Raw genomic sequence first — 23,106 nt, forward strand, 5'->3', positions numbered from 1 at the left:
ACAACTCTAAAATTGTAACTAAAGTAGCTTCGATAGTAATCTCTGACTTCTTGCTGATACTTTGAAAATGTTTAGATAATTTTGCTTGATTTGACTTGATTATTCAACTGGATAATTTTTTCCCTTGAATTGCTAGGGACTAGCAATAAGCTGGTTGGGGGTTGTGATCAGTGCTCAAAAATGAAAATTTATTAGTTTTAAAGTGCAAAATAAATTAAGTTTTAATTAATATTTTCATGAATTTATTGTAATATATTTTATAATTGAAAATATTATTTTCAATTAAATTTGTGTTTAATTTTTAGGAAATAAATTGCATTTGGACACTGGCAAAAAGAAAGAGAAAGAAATAAGCAAAACTGAAAAGAAGAATTGAAATTGCGGCATTTTTTAAGAGAATTGGCCCAGAATTTAGCCCAAAGATCCCAGGCCTGCTAGCTTCTCATCTTTCCCCAACGCCAAGTGGTGGGAATTTAGAGATTAAAACCTTAAGAAAAAGAAAAAGAAAAATAAGAGTTTATTTTCTTTAAAAATAATTAAGGAATTAATTAGTACTTTCTAGATATAATACCGGCTAAAATCTTCTATATATTTTAACCGACTTGTTGAAAGTACGGAACAATAGCGATGCATTTAAAGAATAAGATTTTTAGTGGATTGTGGGAAAATACTATTGTGATACCCGAGCCTAGGTATCAAGACCATAGGATAGGTCTCCCCGAGACTTAGGGTTTAGTCTCAAATATTTTTTGTATGAATTTCCTTAATGGGTTTAAAACCAAATAAGGATCATTAATCCTTACAAATTGATTTTATTAAAATGACCAAACTGCCCAAAATAATAATAATAATAATGAATTATGAGTGTCATAATTAATCCGAGTATTGGCTATAGTATGGATAACTATAGTATTGGCTAGCGTAACTGGACTGAACGTTGGAGGGTGAAATCCTGCTGAGTGCTAAGGACTCCAAGTAAGTCAACTTATATTGTATGACTGCAACATGAAGCAATTATTGTATTGTATGTTAGTATAGGGACACATGCATATATATATATATACACTATTGTAGAGAGTTGCTTAGAGACGTTAGTCTAGTGAGTGCTGATTTTAGAAAATATGAACGATAGATATCCGTCATATTCTAGATGGCTGATCCCTATCACACTGCTTGATTTTATTATGTCCGGTTCATTTTCATGACGAGTGGCCAAGAGGTGAGGATTGCTAGTTAAACCTAGGGGCGCCAAAATGAATGGGACCTAGGGGCCCTCATGCTTACTTAATCAGTGAATGGTTAGAACTCGAGCAAGTGCTCTGATAAGTTATTCCCAAATAGCAGCCGTGAATATTGGTCATTCAGTGAGAGTGCCTAGAGATACTAGGGGTTGCCAAGTTTGAGTGAGGCTGAACACCCTAGGGGCAACTGCTCACCAGCACCACTGATTAACATAGAAGTCTCTGTAAAACCGTGTAAATTCGATTACACTCTTGGATATGTAGTGATGCCCCAGGTAACTTGATGGTTACCCTTGTGAGGGATTTACTCTTAGATAAGTAGCGATGCCCTAGGTAAAACGATGGTTACCCTTGATGGGGATATTTATTGGCTAGATCTTAGTGTTGAGACTAAGTTCTCCCTTACAGATTAGCATTTATGTTGGGGGGCGTGTTACGCCTGAATTATTGGAAATTGTCGAGCGTTGGTCTCGAATTATATTGTGATATGATATATCTGCTTGCTCTGGGATTTTCTAAGTGCATGGATACATTTTTTGATAAGATATAGTTGTGATATTAAATAATTGCTTGTTCTGGGATTTTCTGCGTCCAGGGTTTTATCTGTTTATAGGAAATAATTTATCATTGGTTATCAGGTATGACTATAAGTTTGCTATGACGCTTTTGCATTCTTGAAGTTGATTGCGTAGGGTCTGGATGGTTCCAGAACTCTAATTCTCTGCATGCTTTCTTTTAAGGTTGAACTTACTAAACGTTTTCGCTTACCTAGTTGTTTCATGTTGTAGGTAAGGGCAAGGGCAAGGCAGAGCAGTGAGTGCTGGAGTCTACCTTGCAAATGTACATGTGGACCGACCTTTTGGGAAGCCGTTTTATTTTTGAAAATGTTGTGTAATTTTCCTAAACTAGGTTCACTCTACTCGTTATAAAATATGTTCGTAAATAAATGTTAAGTATGACCATATGACTTTTTAAAAAGTTTTTTTTATACGGGTTTTTGAGACATTTTGTTAAATGAAAATATTTATATTTTCGCATTATCGAGTCTTGAAAATCAGGGTCGTTACACAGCTGCTGCCTCTCTTTCTCTTGCCCAGCTGCACCATGTGGCTCTCTCCCACTGATTGCGGCTGGGTCAAAGTTTCAGCCTGCCACCAGCCCATTCTCTTATGCATTTTGGGCTTTGAACCTTCCATTTTGAGCTTTAAAGCTCTCATTTAGTGTTATTTTAGAAAAAATGGGTAAAATGACCATTCACTAAAATAGCTAGGTTAATTTTAATAATAAGATTTGATATTTCAAAATAATATTTTATTATTAATGTTTCAGATTTATTTTGTAAACCACATTTGTAGTTTAATTTCTTTTTAGTCATTTTCTTCTTCTATAAATGATGACTATTCTTTCACATTTGGTATGTAATTTTTAGAAAAAAGAAACTATAGCAAAATTTCTACTCACTTTATTCTCATACTTTCTTCTCACAATTTTGTGAGAATCATGATCATAATGACCTAATCTTCCTAGGAAGGTTAGGGATGATTCCATATGCTAGTGATATTATTTTGCTACTTTGATTTACTATGTTCTTAATATAATGCATTTGAGTTGTTTATGTTCTTTCATCCTCATCTTTATTTTGTTATCTTTATTTACTTGTGCTAATAGTATATAGGATTAATCACGCTCTTTCTATGTGCTTCTAATTAGTAAAATTAATATTGATACATAATTTTATGTCTAATCTTCTATTGCATTATTGCCCTTGAGTATTTTGTCATTTTTAGAATTTTCATAAGATTAATATTGTGCTCCTAAAGTAAAGAATTTTATAACTCAAATGGAATTTTGTTGAAAAAGAAGATGGACTTTAATGTTAGATTTTCCAAGTAAATGTTGGGATGTGAACTATTTACTTGTGTATTTTTGTAAATCAAGTAACTAAGTAACCAAACAAACATATCGATGATTATTGAAACATTTATACTTCTCAACTCTTGATTACACCTTATTTTTAGTTCACTTGTCTCAATTTATCATTTCATATAAAAAAGACAACTTCAAAATCTCAAATATATTTTCATTTTCATTTTTATTTATTTCATGTTACTAACTTGTTGTGTTACTTTTCTACTAATTTTTTGGTTTTAGGTTAACTCCTTGTGGATCGACCGCCAGATTTTACTACAATTACCGCTTAGTAGTTGTCACATTTTGGACGTTAAACATGGAGCCTTCTCCATTAAGCCGGCTTATCGATTCATCTATGAAGACCAATCCACACTAGCGTATTTGTTACTATGGAAATGGGTCTGGGGAGCCAAAAATCACGCTCGACTAAAGCTCTTGTGGTGGCAGGTTCTTTTCGATACTTTACTCACTAAATAGAAACCGAGTTACTTAGGACAATTGGATTCCCTCCATTGCCCCCTCTGTGGAGAAGGAATAGAGAAGACAATGCATATTTTCTGCGAATGTAACTAAACCAATGCTATTTGGTTTGCTACCCAATGGGGGATCAAGACTGAAGGGTATAATATGCTCACTTGGTAGGATTGGCTACAATGGTTTAAGGAAGACAATCATAGGTCTTCATTGCTTAGTTTTAGCAATTTTTTAGAAGGCAGGGCAATCATAATGGAAAACCTTTGGCGCCAAATGAATGAGGTTACTTATGGAGGCCACAAGTCTAGTGTCATGAGTCTGGCTCAGAAAATTACCTTTAGACTTAATGAAATACATGATGCTAATGTCCATAGGGATCACTGCATAACTGATTGGCTTCCTCCTACGCTTGGATGGATCTCGTGCAACACAGATGTCTCAGTTGGATTAGAACAATCTTTGGTTGCAGCGCTCTTTAGGAATGACAAGGGGGAGGTAAGAAAAGCTTACACTGAATTGATGTCTATAACAGATCCCCTCATTGGAGAGATGCTAGCTTTAGTAAAAGCAACTGAGTGCAGTGAGGTGGAAGCGCCCATAGGTATTGTATTCCAAACGGACTGTCTTGGGGCTGTCCAAATGCTAAACGAAAAAGATCTCAGCAGGGTGGATTGTAAGGTCAGAGATTTAATCCCTCAATTCAGAGATGCAATAGATAAGTGGCAATTGTGGGAACTACACCATATTCCAAGAACAATCAACTATGTTGCTCACAACTTAGCCAGATGGGCAAGGATCAACAAGCTGGAGGAGCAGATTGAACCAGATAAGATTGGTTTGGGTCTATTAACAAATTTTGCAGGGAGGTCCAAATTTGGGATTTAAGTCTACTTTGTTTAGTAGACAACTTTGTTATTTACCGTAATTGTTTTGCTATGTTCCTTTCTGTTGTGAACCTGTTTTTTTTTTTTCTGCTTATTTTGTTGGTATCTTTGGCGGCTCTCGCTGTTCTTGTTGTTCGGACTTATGGTGTTTTGCATTTTTCTAATATATTCTCGTGTCCTCTTCTGAGGCTCTTGCTATAAAAAAAAATGAAAAAAAACAAAAATATCATTTTGAATAATCTGAATGGAAAACTTAGATAAGGGAGTTACGAAGTGATGTCAAAATAAGATAAGGCGTGTATTAAGATAGTCTACTTTTGTGATCTGATGGCATTGCAACACATAATAATTTTTAACCCAAAAATAGGTGAGTTATTTGACTCAATAACTAACAATAAGAATAATGAGTACATCCATACACTAAAGAAGTGTAAAAGACTAGTCTTCGTGGGGAAAAAGACATATTTAACATTTCGTATTTTTAGATAAAAAAAATTAAGTTGATATTTTGCAAAAATAAATCAACTGAAATTAAAATTAAAATGGCGTAGAACCTATAAAAATCTATACAATAACAGAGTCACTTACTATCCATATTTTGTACAACTCCTTCAATTTTGTGAAAAGTTCCCAAAGACGAGCTTAAAAAAATGACAAAACAAATATAATGTGATAAAATGCAATGTAAAAAAATAATAAATAAATAAACAGAGGGGCAAAGTTCTTTGTGATGTCAAAATATGAAAAAAATTGTAAGATGAAATATTTTAATTTCATTTTAGTTGGGAGAATGAAAATTGAGGAATAAAAATGAGAATGAAAAAATAAATAGGAATGAAATAAATTAAAAATTAATATGAATAACAAAAATTGATAAAAAAAATTATTAAATTTTTTTTAATTTTGTATTGAAATAGTATTTTTTTCATATTTTTAAAAAGAATAGTGATTCTGTCAAAATTGTAGAAAAATTATTCTATTAAAATGACATTTTAATAATCTAAAGTGTAACAAAATAAAATAAAATAAAATAAAAATTGATCAATTTCCATTTCATTCCATTCTGTCTCAAATATTTATCCATAAAAAGAAAAGTTTTATCTATTGTTGTGTTTTGCTTCTTCAATCAATCTTGGTCGTCATTTTTTCATTTCTTTTTCAACGCGCTCAATTTAAGCTGTGTGCGCGCGCAGCCCTACAACAATACACGAATGTGAGTTTTTTGGTACTCCTAAATACATGAATCTTGGTTCATCACTCGTTAGTGTAATAACTAACAACCACAATGGTCATCTTTGAACAATTATCATGCAGTAATAATAATGCAAATTAAAGAACTAATCAAAATTGGCTACTCTAAACTCTAAAGTTGTTGAATTTGATATGCATGGAAGGTACTTCTTCCCTGCTCTCTGCCAGATAAAAATAATAACAATTACAGACTTGTCTTTGTTGGACACCACATTTTATAATAAAATATTTGTAAAGTAAAGACAAAGACCTCGTCTCCTGAACACCATGGGAGGCTTCAACTAGTGTTACTCTCTCTCTCACCCAGTATAAATATAAAAAGGTAACTGATCTCTCTCCTCTTCTATATCCATACACGTGCCAGTACGTGACGCAATTCGCAGTCGTTTTAACGGTTCTTTCCAAGTCTCCACCACAGTACTCTCTTATCAGCTTCACTAATCACCGCTTCGGAGAATCATCATCATGTCATTTCCAGGCGATTCCATTCATATTTCGGCGGAATGTTCCGACGAATTTACTCAGCAGGATCCGTTAACGAATTCGAATCCTCAAGTCCATCTCGCCAGCCTTTTCTCTGTCCAAGAGAGGATGGAATCTGTACATCGATTCTTATCGGAATCGGTCAACGTCAACGCTTCTCTCAGCTTTGACCAGATGACTATGGTGTCCTCTGAGATCTTCTCCGCCATTCAACGGGTAATCGACGATGGTTCGGCGCTTATTGCTCTCTCTCAGACCCCAATCGCCGCTGCTGCTTCGGATTTTTCCAAGCCAGTCATAGATGTGAAAACCGAGTCGTTTGAGGAGGAAACGAGGAAGGAAGAAGAAGACGACGGTGGTGACGGGGACTTCGAGATCGTTGAGCTCGATTCCGTCGAATTGCTTGCCGAACATATTCATTTGTGTGAGATCTGTGGGAAAGGGTTCAAGCGAGATGCGAATCTGAGGATGCACATGAGGGCGCACGGTAACCAATACAAGACTCCAGAGGCCTTGAGCAAACCGGTAGAGAGAATCCTCGAGCCGAATAGAAAATACCCGGTTCGGTTCTCGTGCCCTCACGTGGGCTGCAACCGGAACAAGGCGCACAAGAAGTTCCGGCCTCTGAAATCATCTATCTGTGCCAAGAATCACTTCCGGCGGAGCCATTGTCCGAAGATGTACTCCTGTAATCGCTGCAACAAGAAGAAATTCTCTGTTCTGTCGGACTTGAAAAACCATATGAAGAACTGCGGCGAGGTACGGTGGCGGTGCACGTGCGGGACCACTTTCTCGCGGAAGGACAAGCTCTTCGGTCACATGGCGCTCTTCGAGGGGCACATGCCGGCGGTCTTGGACGATGGTGATCCAGTCGAGAAGGGGAAGAAGCCATTGAATGGTAGGGAAGAGGACGAGAGTATGGATGATGGGATGAGTTTCAGAGATGACGATGAGCTTTTCGAGGGCTTGCTTGATGGGTTCGGATTCCCAATTGAGGGTTTCTCTCTACAAGATGTTTTGGGGTCTCCGTCTGAGTTTTGATAAATCAGGTTCAAATTATTTTTCTTTTGAATTAGTTAAAATTGTATATAATCCCAATTTTTTTCCCTAAATTATATTATACATTTTCATTTTCCATTGAATGCTTACTTTTTATTATTCATCATTCATTCCTTTACTCAATAATATTTCTCAATATTCACGTTTAGTAACTGTGGTTGATATGTATGCAGGCTTCTAAATTTGTAATATGTGTTGTATATATATATGGAATAAATTTTGGAACTATTATTGATATTTTTGTGTTGTGTCGCATTCAAATGGTATATATAGTAAGAGCATTCAAGAAATTTGTTTTCCATTTTTATCTTTTCAATATAACTATGTTTTTTTTTTTCTAAGAAACAAAGAAATTTCTATATTGACAAGGCATAATAAGTTTGTTGATCACATGAGGATCAACATCCCATAAAGATAGAAAGCCATTTTAATTAGAACGAAGTCCCCTTATAGCCGGAACATCAGCAGACCTGTTATAGTTTTCAATATAACTATGTTACGAAGTTTTTTGTTCCCTTAGTGGAATAGATGGAAACCGAAGTTTTAAATTTTCCTTGTTATCTCATTTTATTCATTATTTAATATTTACTTGACATAATCAAGATTATACCATATAATACAGTCTATTATGCAAAGTAAGTACTTCGAACTATGCAAGATCTGAGAGGGGTTGATTTTGTTTATTTAGGATTACGATTAAAGAAATGTGCACTAAGCTCTGTTATTAAGATTTAAGCTTTTGGCTAGCCTTGCAGATGCAGTTGCAGTCAAGAAGCCTGTTCAGCTCAACAGTACACATTCGTTTTTTCTTTCTGTTTTTTGAAAAGGGTATTTTAACATAGCACTGTTATTCTACATTATGATAATATTACTTTTTATAGCAAAATAACATGGAGTTTGTGAAAAGGTGGAGTGGAGCACAAAGGGGAAGGATGTGATAATATAAAATGACATTTTGCCTTTTGTCAATGCCCCGTATTTAAAAGAAAACGGTGTGTGATTTATGTCGAATGGATTAAGTGCCTGATGGAAAGATATAAGGTCACAGCCAAGTCAGTACACACATCAGCTCATCATTGCAATATCATTGACTCTGTGTACTCAGAATTTGTTGTAAATGGCTCATCAATTCTTGTAATGATTCTAGTATATTATTCTTGTCAATATATATGCTAACAGAGGCCTCAGCTAATTCTTGAGTTAAGTTTATACAATTTCTTCTCTCAATACCATATACTTTATCTTGGTATCAAAGTTCTCTTCCTGCCAACGCCACTATGTTTATTGGGCAGGATGATTCCGCTTCCGCTGCTGCCCCCACTGTTGGTTCGACTGGATCTGCTCCTGTGACCCCTGTACCCTCTGTCACCTGTGCTCTGATGGTTCTGATTGCTGCTACTTCGTCTTCCTCAGCTCCACTTTCTTCCTTTGGTGGTACTCTCAGCCAACCTTTTGTGATGAAGCTCGATCAGACCAATTTTACTCTATGGAAGACCATGGTGTCCACTATCATTCGGGGTCACCGTCTATTTGGCTTCCTGGATGGCATGAAGGTATGCCCTCCTGAATTTCTTCCTCCTTGTGTCGACAAGGGCACTGGTACTCCCAATCCTACTTGCGAGATTTGGATTGTCAATGACCAACTTCTCATGGGTAGGCTCTATGGTTCCATGACTAAGTCTATTGCTTCTGAGGTCATGGGTTGTTCGCCTACTGCTGGTTTGTGGCATGCTTTGGACACTCTTTATGGTGCTTACTCCAAAGCCAAGATGGATGAGACTCGGACCAAGCTCCAAACCACGTGCAAGGGTAACATGACTATGACCGACTATCTCCGCCAAATGCAAACTTGGGCTGACATCTTGGCTCTTGTAGGTAATCCCTACCCTGATTCTCATTTAGCTACTAACGTGTTGAATGGCTTGGATTCTGAATATCTGTCCATCGTTGTTCAATTGGAAGCTCGTCAGTCCATTTGTAATGCCCTAGGTAACCAAGACCGTTACACTGTGTATTTAATATAGTGCAAGACTTGCTAATCAATTCATTTGAACATAAATGTGTTTCTAAAGTCAACTGACAAGTTAGGGTTAAGGGATTTTGATCATAAAATGGTTGACTTTCATTAAAATAAGAGTTTGATAACAACAGAATGTGCATGGTAAATTTTGATCAACCAGTTCAATCAACAATAGAATACAAGCGATAAGCTTTGGAACAGTAAACAGGTTAATCCAAACATATAATTCAATCTTAATACAATTAGTTAGGTGTCGGCGCCCTTAGGTCGAGCCCTTTAGTTATTCAGTTGATCCCGGCTCGCTTATGCCGAGCTGCGTTTAGTACGTTTAACATCAGCCCTAACTCCCTTAGGTCGGACTTTCACATCAAACATAACAGATATACAGGTTGTGAAACACGCAATCGAAAGCAGCATAAGCTAACTTGCCTATCCAGATATTTCTAATCACAAATACGTTTATATTCTCACATATGTTCATTTACAGGGGATCTCAGCCCCATTCACAACTCAGGTGCAGTTTTCTTACCTCGAGTCCTGAGCAGAGGATGTGGAGCGGTCCCAAGCACGATCCTCAATCCCGAACCTTAACAGTAACCCTAGTCACAAGTGACAATAAATTACTATTAAAATCTAATCCAATTAAGTGCTTTACAAATAACATACCAACCTTCGGGACCTAAAATTCTACCAAACTGGGTAGTAGAACCCTTCCCCTACTTCGGTTTAGGTTCTCGAGCCCAAAAACCCAATTTGGTTAAGGCTGCCTAGGCGGGCCGCGACCTGGCCTTAAGGGTTGTGGCGCGCCCCCAAGTCAGAGGCACCAACACTAAATCCCAGGGGTCACGCGGGCCGCGGTGCCCAAGAACGTGATCGCGATGCGCCCCCGTGAACCCAGAAATCCTGAGGCTTTTCCTGCATTTTCTCCCAACCTAATTCATCGAAAGTTCCTTGTAACCCTGAACTAAACCCAGAATTGAGTCTAAGACTCTTAACCACACAACCTAGGCATTATAATCACCCAAAAGCGAACCATAATTACCACCCCAATTCAGCAATCATTTAACATCCAAAAACCCAGCCAAAACCTATCTTAACAGCCAGAATTTCCAGAAGAATCAAGACCCAAATCTTACCTTAGTTAATGACTTTGATCCTTTGCTATTCCTTTGCTTGCTCCTAGCTTAATTCCCCAAATTCCCAACTCAATTACTAAGCTTTTCCCTGAAGAATTTCCCTAAGCATCCAAGCACACCAAAGGAAGTGAGAGAACGTGAGAGAGAGAGTGTGTGAGAGAGATATTCTAATGTATTCTGGTTATTTCCTGAAACTTGTTCTACTATATCCTTAATCGTAAAGACCAAAATGCCCCTAATAATAACTCAACCCTTTATTGCCCATAAGGGAAAAACGGTCATTTGCCCCGTTTCCCACTAATTCCTCGAGTCGTCCTACAAATTCCCAATTAATCATGACATGCCCAACTAATTACCAAATACTTCCCAGTTACTCGATAAATCCCAAATTTACGTTAAATTTACCAAATACGCCTAGGCTCACCTCGAGCCGGGTATTAAACCCTGCTGTGATTATTCCGCTAATCCACTCACTAGGATCGCCTCGAGCCGAACATTACAAATATGTACCCATAATGATGTGGTCTCAATCTTTTAACACATATAATCACATTTATGCCCGCAACGGGCCAATATTACAAATATGCCCTTATAAACAAGAATGAGCCTACATGCATGTTTAGTACACATAAACATGCATATAAATATATTCATATTATCATATAAATCATGCATGCCACGTAGTCACATTTAATCAATTAATCACACATATATTCAATTATGCCCTACCGACACGCTAATCAAGACACTAAACCTTATTAGCATTTTTGGGACGTTACAACTATCATTTCCTACTGAAAATTTCATCCTCGTAATTTACCTGAATAACTCGGGATATTGATCCCGTATAGCCGACTCTAGCTCCCAAGTCGCTTCCTCGACCCTGCTATTCCTCCATAAGACTTTGACTAGAGGAATCGTCTTGTTCCTCAGAACCTTATCCTTTCTGTCTAGGATCTGAACTGGTCGCTCCTCATACGACAAATCTGTCTGTAGCTCTAGATCCTCATATCCCAATACATGGGTTGTATTTAAGACGTATTTTCGAAGCATTGAGATGTGGAACACATCATGAACTTCTGATAATGACGGTGGCAGAGCCAATCTGTAGGCTACCTGCCCGATCCTCTCCAGGATCTCAAAAGGTCCTATGAATCTAGGGCTTAGCTTGCCCTTTTTCCCAAATCTCCTTACCCCTCGCAATGACGAAACTTGCAGAAATACGTGGTCCCCTACTTGGAACTCCACGTCCCTACGCTTAGGATCAGCGCAGCTTTTCTGTCTACTTTGCGAAGTGAGTACTCGAGCTCAGATCTTCTCAATAGCTTCATTAGTCTTCTAAACCATCTCCAGTCCCAAATACTTCCTCTCCCCCATCTCATCCCATTGAATGAGCGATCTACACTTCTTTCCATACAACATCTCAAATGGAGCTACTCCAATCGTTGACTGATAACTATTGTTGTACGAGAACTCAATCAACGGGAGGTACTTACTCCAAGACCCCTCGAAATCTAGCACACATGCTCTAAGCATGTCCTTCAATATCTGAATTGTTCTCTCAGACTGCCCATCTGTCTGAGGATGAAAGGTTGTACTGAACTTCAACCGAGTTCCCATAGCCTTTTGCAAACCACCCCAAAACTTGGAGGTGAATATGAGATCATGGTCTGATACTATAGACTTAGGAACCCCATGAAGTCGTACAATCTCCCTCACGTACAGCTCTGCATACTGATCCATAATATAGGTTTTCCTCACTGGCAGAAAGTGAGCTGACTTGGTGTACATGTCTACTATCACCCATACCGAGTCATGTTGCCCCACCGTCCTGGGCAAACCTCCTACAAAATCCATGGTAATATCTTTCCACTTCCACTCGGGAATACCCAAAGGCTGTAACAACCTCGCTGGTCGTTAGTGTTCAGCCTTTATCTGCTGACATGTTAAACACTTTGCTACTTACTCAACCACGTCCTTCTTCATGCCAGGCCACCAATACAAAATTTGTAGATCCTGATACATCTTCGTGGTGCCTGTATGGAGTGAGTATGGTGTAGTATGCGATTCATTAAGAATCTCTCGTCTAATACCCAAATCCATCGGGATACAGATTCGATCATTATACCTCAGCAAACCCGTCTATGAAATGGAATAATCCTTAGCCACTCCAGCTAAGATATCCCTCCTAACCTCCTGCAACTGTGTATCACCCATCTGGCCCTCTTTTATCCTCTCCAAGAGGGTAGATTGTAAAGTAATATTGGCCAACTGACCCACTACCAATTCTATCCTCGCTTTAGTCATTTTCTCTGCCAATGAGTTCGATATTTGCTTCGAGCTAAACAACTGTCCCGGGCCCCTTCAGCTCAAAGCCTTTGCCACTACATTGGCTTTTTCTGGGTGGTAAAGGATGTCACAGTCATAATCCTTCACCAATTCTAGCCAACGTCTCTGTCTCATATTTAGGTCCCTTTGGGTGAATAAATACTTCAAACTCTTATGATCGGTGTATATCTCGCACTTCTCTCCATACAAATAATGTCGCCATACTTTCAGTGCAAATACCACCGCTGCTAGTTCCAAATCATGGGTAGGGTATCGCTGCTCATATTCCTTCAGCTGCCGCGATGCATAAGCAATAGCCTTCCCACTCTGCATCAACACACATCCTAATCCCAGTCTCGATGCATCACATTACACTACAAACTTATCACCATCCGAAGGAAGACTCAGCATTGGAGCAGTAATCAATCGTCGTTTCAATTCTTGGAAACTACCCTCACATTTGTCTGACCATGTGAACTTCATATTCTTCTGTGTCAACTCAGTCAATGGTGTGGCAATCTTCGAAAACTCTTCCACGAACCGTCTGTAATATCTAGCTAACCCAAAGAAACTCCTAACCTTCAAGGCTTTCCTTGGCCTCGGCCAATCCCTAACTACTTCTACCTTGGCTGAATCCACCTTAATCCCATCTCCACTAACAATATGTCCAAGGAATGTTACCTCCGGTAGTCAAAACTCATACTTCTTAAATTTAGCATACAACTGATGCTCCCTCAATCTCTACAATACCAGTCAAAGATGCTGCTCATGCTACACCTCTGAATAAGAGTAAACCAGGATGTCGTCGATGAAGACAATCACAAACTGATCCAAGAAATCCTTGAACACCTTGTTCATCAGATCCATAAATGCTACTAGGGCATTGGTCAATCCAAAAGTCATGACCAAGAACTCATAATGCACATACCTTGTACAAAAGGCTGTCTTCAGAATATCCTCGTCCTTGATCCTTAGCTGGTGATAACAAGATCGAAGATCAATATTTGAGAATACAGTCTTACCCTGCAACTGATCGAACCGGTCGTCTATCCTCGGTAGTGGGTACTTGTTCTTGATAGTTAACTTGTTCAACTCCCTGTAGTCTACACACATCCTAAGGGTCCCATCCTTCTTCTTCTCAAACAAAACTGGAGCACCCCATGACGAAAAGCTAGGTCTGATAAATCCCAAATCTAGTAGCTCCTGCAACTGTATCTTCAACTCCTTTAGCTCTGTTGGAGCCATTCTGTATGGTGCTCTCGACACTGGTTCGGTACCTGGTGCTAACTCGATGACGAACTGAATCTCCCTGTGCGGCTGTAGTCTCAGTAAGTCCTCAGGAAACACATCCAAGAACTCACACATTAGTCTAGTCTCTCCTGGCCCCACCAGCATGAATCTAGTGGTATCCACCACACTGGCTAGAAAACCTACACAACCTTCTTGTAATAGGTCTCTAGCCCTCAACGCTGATATCAAAGGAATACGGGGTCCGTGCACAGTACCCACAAACACGAAGGGGTCCTCACCATTAGGCTCAAAAGTCACCATTTTTTCCCTAAAGTCTATAGTTGCCCCATATCTGACTAACCAATCAATCCCTAAAATCATGTCGAAATCATCCATACTCAACTCAATCAAGTCTACTGATAGTTCCGTACAGTCAACCATCACTGGGAGTGCTCTAATCCATCTCCTAGAAACTACCAGCTCCTCTATAGGCAGTATAGTCCCAAACTCCGCTGTATAATACTCACTAGGCCTACACAATCTATCAATCACTTTACTAGAAACACATGAATGTGTAGCACCAGAGTCAATCAATACAGTATATGAAGAGCCAATGCTCGAAAGCTGATCTGTCACTACAGAGGGACTAGCCTCAACCTCTGCCTATGTCAAGGCGAACACTCGAGTTGGAGTCAAGCTGTCCGCCTTCCCTGGTACCTCTTTCTTCAAAGTTGGGAAATCTTTCTTGAGGTGTCCAACCACCCCGCACAAGTAACAAGCCTTTGCTCAGCATTCGCCAAGATGGCGCTTCCTACATCTAGCACACTCTGGGTAGCTCCTCTATGTCTCACCACCTCCCTGGCGATCGCCCTGGACACCCCGATCCCTCCTATCAGGACCAACAGTGGTCGAGGTATCAGAGGTCTTCCTTGTCTGACCACCGGGGTCTCCGCCCCTACCAGACCCTGTAAGTGGAAGCTGCCCTGCGAACATCCTTTCTCGCAACGTTCTCCCTCCATATCTTGTTCTTTGCCTCCTCAGCAGTGAGGGCCTTCTCAACTGCCTAGGCATAAGTTGTCTCCCCAAGTACTGATGTGATCCTCACATCTCGGGTTATCATAGCATTAAGCCCTCTAACAAACTTGTCCTGCCTGGCTGCATCTGTAGGCACTATATCATGTGCAAATCTTGCTAGTCTGTCAAACTTCAGGGTATACTCAGTAACTGTCATGTTGCCCTGCACTAACCCAATGAACTCATTCACCGTTGTCGCCCTGACGACAATGCTGTAATATTCCTGGTTGAGCAACTCTCTAAACCCATCCCAACCCATAGTAGAAATATCACGAGTCTGTGATGCTACCTCCCACCAGATGCGGGCATCATCTCGAAGCATATAGGTGGCTTAGGCCACCCTGTCTTTACCTTCCACCCTCATGAAGTCCAGGATGGAGGTGATCAAACTCATCCACTGTTCAGTCTTAAGTGGATCTAGTCCTCCCTCAGAAGTTGGAGGGTGTTGCTTCCTATATCTTTTATAAAGCAGCTCCCACCTGTTCCTAATCTTAGGCGAATGTACAACTGGTTCCACAACAGGTGGCAAGTTAGATGCAGCACTCCCTGGCGGAGCCTGCTGCCACAGAAGGCGAATCTCTTCCTCTTGACTCTGAAGTCTAGCTTGCATGTCAACAAGCAATTGCTACAAGTTCTCAAGGACTGGCAGAGGGTTTTAGCCCTGCTCATCATCTCTAGCCTCAACCCCGATGCCGGCTAGTCGAATTGATCACCTTGGAGGCATAACTCTCCAAGTTTATCTGCAATGAATGACTCAGCTGGTCAGGAAATGATAACATGTTTATAATCATCCCACGGTATAACATTGAAATTCAACCAGCAGCATACAGTTATAATGCAAGCAGACATTTAAACAATCATTCACATACAGTAGCAATGCTAATAAGCATGCCTTATCATATTCTCATAGCATTAAAGGGCTAGGCCCTATCAGTATATCCCTTGCTCCCTACTAAACATGCAGATAAAGCATTTATATTTCATTTAAACACTCAAACATGTAATCACATATATGGTTACCGAATCCTGAGTTGAGCTTGTCTTTAGCGGCGAGTGTACTTGCCCAGCCAGTCTTCAGGAACTCTTAAACCTAAACCGCTTTGATACTGTTTACCGAGTTTTTCGGAAACGAATACAAACAGAGTAATAAAAAGATAAGAACTGTAGAAGTGCAGGAATATAATTAGACAAACAGGTTTTTACGTGGTTCAGGCGTTAACGAGCCCTAGTCCACGAGTCGATGTTATTATACTTGTAGGGAATTACAGTAAGATGGCTGGTGTACAAGAACTTCACACACTCACAGTGTTTCTCTCGGGTTCTCTTGAAGAAGATGAAGCTAGAGAGATTTTAGCAGAGTTCTTGCTATGTAATTTTTTGGCCGTCCCCTCTATCGTAAAATGAGGGGGTATTTATAGCTAGGGTTTTGGATTAGGGTTTTTCTCTACTCACATGAGTCTTAATTACACCAGTCATAAATAGGGGATACAATTACCGTAGTCGCCTGGCTACCAGGCTCTATGTGGGTATATTTACGTGAAAGTATGGGGAATGCGCAAAGGCAGCCGTCTTTTCCAAGTTGTCAGCGGAACAGTAGGCGAAATGGTACTTTTAGGCGTGCTGGGATGTGTGCGCCCTTGACCTGTCGGGCGTGTCAGGCGGGATCCTGTGTCAGGCGGATATCGTTCCAACTATGCCTCCTCCATGACTCGACCGCTTGGTCTTTTTCCGTGCGAGGCACAGAACTATTTCCGCGAAGGCAACCTGAAGAGCTTCTCCTGGAAGGAGCTTCCTCGAAGGATATCCCTTCGGGGTTCCGGGAGAGTTGACGAGCTTCCGTGTCACGTTTGCTTGAAAGAGTAAGCCGGACACTAAACGGGAGAGGCGAAGCCTTTCTGTCCATCCGCGAGCTCTGGTCACCTTCCGTGAAAGACTTTGATAATTCTGCTTCCCCGAGGATATCCATCTAAACGCTATCCAGAAATCTGGATAACAGATACTAAGTTGTAACACCCTGGGTAACCAAGATTGTTACATTGTGTATTTAAAATAGTGCAAGACTTGCTAAACAAGTCGTTTGAACATCACGTGTTTCTAAAGTCAACTGTCAAGTTAGGGTTAAAAGATTTTGATCATAAAATGGTTAACTTTCATTAAAATAAGATTTTGATACACGAGATCCCAAAAATAATGTTTTCAAGGCGGTTACAACCCTAAAAAGTAAATGCAAATGCAGCCAGCCTAATTGGAAAAATACAATTTTGGCTCTAGTCCTTGTGAATCCCTCGACCGTGGCGATTGAGTAGCTGTTGATGTACACACTGCCCCAAAAGCTCTCCAACTCATGGCTGGTCCATTTTTCCCTTGCCTTTACCCACACCACATAACACCTGTGAGCCAAGGCTCAGCAAAAAAATAAATTCAACAAGCGTAGATAACAACAAAATGTGCATGGTAAACTTAGATCAACCAGTTTAATCAACAGCAGAATATAAGCAATAATCTAGGCAACAGTAAATAGGTTAATCTAAAAATATAATTCAATCTTAATACAATTAGTTAGGTGTCGGCGCCCTTAGGCCGAGCCCTTTAGTTATTTAGCTGATCCCGACTCACTTAGGCTGAGCTACGTTCAGTACGCTTAACATCAACCCCGACTCCCTTAGGCTGGACTTTCACATTAAACATAACAAATATACAGGTTGTGAAACACGTAATCGAAAGCAGCACAAGCTAACCTACCTATCCAGATATTTCCAATAAAAAATACATTTATAATCTCACATATGTTCATTTACAGGGGATCATAGCCCCATTCACAACTCGGGTGTAATTATCTTACCTCGATTCCTATGCGGAGGATGTGGAGCGGTCTCGAGCACGATCCTCAATCTCGAGCCTTAACGGTAACCCTAGTCACAAGAATGGATAACTATTAAAATCTAATCCAATTAAGTTCTTTGCAAATAACGTGCCAACCTTCGGGACCTCGAATTCTACCAAATTGGGTAGTAGAACCCTTCCCAAATACTTAGGTTTAGGTTCTCGAGCCCAAAAACCAAATTTTGTTAAGGCTGCCTAGGCGGGCCGTGACCTGGCCCTAAGGGTCGCGACGCACCCCCAAGTCAAAGGCACCAGCCCCAAATCCCAAGGGTAGGCGGACCGAGATGCGCCTGACGAAACAGCAAGCCCCCAGGGCTTCTGGGGTCACGAGGGTCGCAAAGCACAAGAACGGGGACGCGGCGCGCCCTTGTGAACCCAGAAATCCTGGGGCTTTTCCTGCGTTTTCTCCTAACCTAATTCATCAAAAGTTCCTTGTAACCTAGGCATTATAATCATCCAAAAACCAACCACAATTACCACCCCAATTGAGCAATCAAACAACATCCAAGAACCCAACCAAAACCTATCTTAACAGTCAAAATTTCCAAAAGAATCATGACCTAAATCTTACCTCAGTTAATGGCTTTGATCCTCAGCTATTCATTTGCATGGTCTTAGCTTAATTCCCCAAATTCCCTGCTCAATTCCTAAGCTTTTCCCTCAAGAATTTCCCTAAGCATCCAAGCACACCAAAGGGAGAGAGAGACCGTGAGAGATATTCTAATGTACTCTGGTTATTTCCTTAAGCTTGTTCACTTATATGCTTAATCATAAAGACCAAAATGCCCCTAATAATAACTCAGCCCTTTATTTCCCATAAGGGCAAAACAGTCATTTGCCCCGTTTCCCGCTAATTCCACGAGTTGTCCTACAAATTTCCAATTAATTACCAATTACCAAATACCGAACTAATTACCAAATACTTACCCATTACTCGATAAATCCCAAATATACGGTAAATTTCCCAAAATACCCCTAGGCTCACCTCGAGCTAGGTATTTAACCCTGTTGTGACTATTCCGTTAATCTGCTCACTAGGATCGCCTCGAGTTGAACACTGCAAATATATCCACATAATGATGTGCTCTCAATCATTTAACACATATAATCACATTTATGCACGCAACATCCCAAACATACAAATATTCCCTTATAAACAAGAACGGGCCCACATGCATATTTAGTACACATAAACATGCATATAAATATATTCATATTATCATATAAATCATGCATGCCATGTATTCACTCATTTAATCAATTAATTACACAACTATTCAATTATGCCCTCCCGACACGCTAATCAAGACACTAAGCTTTATTAGTATTTTTGAGACGTTACACCATTACTTGCCCTGAACTTCAAGATGTCTTGTTGAGTTTTGACAATCGCCTAGAACGACTGAACTCTCTCTCTCTCCCACCTTTAAGCTCTTGAAGTATTCACCCACTGCTAATCTTGCTCGTCTCTTGCTAAGCGTTCCTCCTCTCATTCTTCTCCTAGTCGCAATCAGGTCTTGGGTCGTGCTGATCGTGGTGGAAATAACCGCTCTCGTGGCAGGGGTGGACATAACTCAGGCTCTCGCCCTACTTTCCAAGTCTGTGGCAAGTATGGCCACTCGTCGGCTGTTTCTTATAATAGATTTGATGAAACCTTCATGGGGTTTGACCCTCATGTTGCACAAGCTACACAGAACTCCTCACCCTCGGCATTTATGGCCTCTCCAAATTCTATTAACCATGAAGCTTGGTTTGCTGACAGTGGTGAAATCAATCACCTCACTGCTGAAATTAGCAAATTGAACCAACACACTCCTTATGGTGGTAAGGATAGATTGATTGTTGGAGATGGTAACGTAGTTTTAATTTCAAATATTGGGTCTGGTTGTTTGGCTACAAATTCAAATAGCCCACTGATGCTTAAGAATCTATTACATGTCCCTAAGATAACCAAAAATCTCATTAGTGTTTCTAGATTTGTCCTTTGAGGAGCAGCTAATCCAAATATTAGACAAGAAGGGCAGGGTCCTGAGGAATAAAGTTATACCTTAGTGAAGGTATTATGGAGGAACAACAAGGTCGAGGAGGTAACCTAGGAGTTGGAATCAACCATGCGGGATCAGTATCCCGAGCTGTTCAGGTAAAATTTCGAGGACGAAATTCCTATAAGGAGGGGATAGTTGTAACATTCCAAATTTCCTAATGTGGCTTAGTGCCTGGATTAGGGGGCCGAGAGGCTATAACTGTGTTATTATGTGAATTATATTATAATATAACTATGCTTGCATGTTAGAAATATTAAATATGTGTATGTGGGCCCATTTCTTATAAGAATGGTATTTTAGTAATTTGACCCGTTCAGGGTATAAATACAAATATGTGTTTGTGTGATTGAGACCACATTATTATGTGGATATATTTGGGTTACTCGACGCGAGGTGATCCTGATGTGCAAGTTGGCGGAAAAGTCACAGCGGGGTTTTATACCCGGCTCGGGGTGAACTTATGGGTATTTTGGTAATTTAGTACATTACTGGGAATTAGTGGGTAATGGAAAATTATTGGTAATCATGTGAGAATATTGGAAGTAACAGGAATTATAGGATATAAGTTGTGAATATCAGGGTATGAGGCAAAGGACAAAATTGCCTTTGTGAACACTTGATGAATAGGCTAAGGGCAAGGGGGCAATTTGTTCATTTCCATTCAATTTAGGATTTGGTTGGCTGAGAACCCCTTAGATGACTTAGGAAACTTAAGGAAAAAAAAATAAAGAGTCTCAGCAGCTCTCATTCTCTCTCACATTCTATATTTCTTCTCTTGGAGCTTTAGGTGGTATGGGTCAACTTGAAGGAATTCGCTTGGAAGGAAGGCTTGAAACCAGGGAATTGATGGGAGAAATTAACACTTGAGTCATACAGCTGAGGTAAGGGTTCTGAATTGAAGTTCTTAAGTTAGTTTTGTTGATCTATTGAGAGTTATGGTGTGTTGCATGTTTGATAGTTGTGAGATGAGCTTTGAGATTATTGATGAGTTTTAATATGGTAATTAGTTATGCTTTGCTGCTGGAAAGGGTTGTGTTAATTGTGGGAATTGAGTTGGAAGGTTGGGATAGAATTGGGTGGTTTTTGGTTGGGTTCGGCTAAGGGAAAAACCCAGAAATTTTGGGTTCGAAGGGCTAGGCCGCGGCCTTGTTCTTGGTATGCTGCAACCCTATGGAGCAAGAAGGAGCCAAGAGGGCTTGGAGGCAGAGGCGGGCCGCGGCGCCTCAGGGGAGTGCCACGGTGTGTGTTGGTTTTCCAGGGGGGGCAGAGCCTTTGACTTAGAGGCGGGCCGCGGCCCTTAAGGGGATTTTTGGCCCTAATGGGGTATTTAGGTCGGAAACTTAACCATTTGGGCTCGGGGTCGATTCTACTTCCTTGTTGAGTGGAATTCAACGTACCGGAGGCTAGGATTTGGTCTAGAAGCTTTTATTCTCCCGTTGTTGATGGAAGTCCTTATTATGGCTGTGACTAGGTCTATGCTAAGGGCTCGAATCAGGGATCGTACTCAAAGGGCGTCGCTAATAACTTGCATTCGGATCGAAGGTAAGAAAACTCCACCCATTATGTGAATGTGTGATTAGAGCTTAGCCAATGATGAATATAGATATGATTAAGGCTTTGGTTCTGTTAATGAACATGATTATAATTATGTTTGTGGATATCTGATTAGGTACACTGGAATGCGCATAATTATGATTATGCCTATGATTGTTGTTTGAGTGTATTATAATGCATAGTAGTTATTGATATGTATGCTATATGAGATATGTGGTTGTTTGTTGTGACTGAGAAGCTCGGTTTATAAACCAGAGGGTTATTAAGATGTAAAATGGGGATCGACTTATTAGTCGATGACAATATTGGACTCGAAAGACTCGTCTTATGAGTCAAGGCTCCTAAAGCTTCGATTTAAAAGTTGGAGGCATGTGAGGCTTGACTTATATGTCAAGGACTTAAAGGACTCAGTTTATAAGCTGAGATTGGCATTGTGCACGTGGAGTGCAGGCCACCATGGGTGGGCCACACTAGGAGTGCAACATGCACTTGACTGGCTCAGATGCCAACAAATTGAAAGGAAGTGCGACACGCGCTTGCGTGACCCTATGGTTGCCAATTTGTATAATGAATACGACAGTTTCAGTTATTACTGTTTGATAGATATATCACTCTGTGAACTGTTTAATATGTTTTCTTGCTGAGTCTTTTGGCTCACAGGTGCTTTGTGGTGCAGGTAAAGGTAAAGTGAAGCTCAACCAGCCATGAGTCGAAGGGCGATAGTAGTGACATGTACATATGCAGTCCGCTCGACCATCACGACCGAGATGCTCAAGGAAACTAGGGTTAAACCCAACTTTTGCTGCCTAGGTCGGCTTATTATGTAACTTGAGTGTTGTAACCAGCTTTTAAACTGATGTTTTTTTTGGGATCCCGTGCAAGGAACATGCTTTTAATTTAATGAAAATGCTTCTGAGTTGACCAAAAGTTTTAATACCTAAACCGTCAGTGGCTTAATCACACGTTTAGTCCAAATGACTTGTTTAGCAAGTCCAGCACTGGTTTTAAACACACTTGGTGACGGTCCCTAATTAGCAGGGTGTTACAGATGTGGTTGATCATTTAACTATTTTTGGTGGTTCTAGTGAATCTCATGATAGCAATGCCTCATCCTCGGCCTGTCCAACCCCAACATCGACTCCACCTCCACAGTCACCTCCTCGGTCCACTAATCCAATGATTACTCGAAGCAATGATGGTATCTACAAGCCCAAAGTTTATCTTGGCCAATCGCAGTGGCATCTTCACTCTGCCGAGCCCACTTCTGTATCCGATGCCCTTGCCATTGAGGGGTAGAAAAATTCCATGCATGATGAAATACAAGCTCTCCAGGCCAATCACACTTGGTATCTTGTCCCTGCAGCTAGTCATTATAATCTGGTGGGAAACAAATGGGTGTTTAAAGTCAATACAAACTCCGATGGCTTATTTCAATGGTTCAAGGCTCGCTTAGTTTCAAAAGGATTTCATCAGCGACCAGGAATAAATTATGGTGAGACTTTCAACCCTGTTGTCAAGGCCTCTACCGTTTGT

At 40.3% G+C, this 23,106-nt stretch overlaps 1 protein-coding gene across 7 annotated transcripts; it reads left to right on the forward strand.

The window, feature by feature from the left end:
- Positions 1-5,973: 5,973 nt before the first annotated feature.
- LOC133805510 (protein SENSITIVE TO PROTON RHIZOTOXICITY 1-like) lies at positions 5,974-22,500 on the forward strand. Of its 7 annotated transcripts, none has more exons than XR_009878984.1 (3): positions 5,975-7,293; positions 8,051-8,131; positions 8,211-8,495. XR_009878984.1 is itself a non-coding variant. In XM_062243705.1 (2 exons), the coding sequence occupies exon 1, from the start codon at positions 6,227-6,229 to the stop codon at positions 7,283-7,285; it is 1,059 nt and encodes a 352-aa protein (XP_062099689.1). In that variant the 5' UTR covers positions 5,974-6,226; the 3' UTR covers positions 7,286-7,293; positions 8,211-8,495. The 7 variants fall into 7 exon arrangements, 5 of the variants coding, with proteins under 5 accessions (XP_062099689.1, XP_062099696.1, XP_062099691.1 ...); XR_009878983.1 differs by having other exon boundaries at positions 8,059-8,131; XM_062243705.1 differs by lacking the exon at positions 8,051-8,131 and having other exon boundaries at positions 5,974-7,293.
- The last annotated feature ends 606 nt before the right edge of the window (positions 22,501-23,106 follow it).

Source organism: Humulus lupulus, chromosome 1, assembly GCF_963169125.1.
Source record: "Humulus lupulus chromosome 1, drHumLupu1.1, whole genome shotgun sequence".
NCBI lineage: Eukaryota > Viridiplantae > Streptophyta > Magnoliopsida > Rosales > Cannabaceae > Humulus > Humulus lupulus.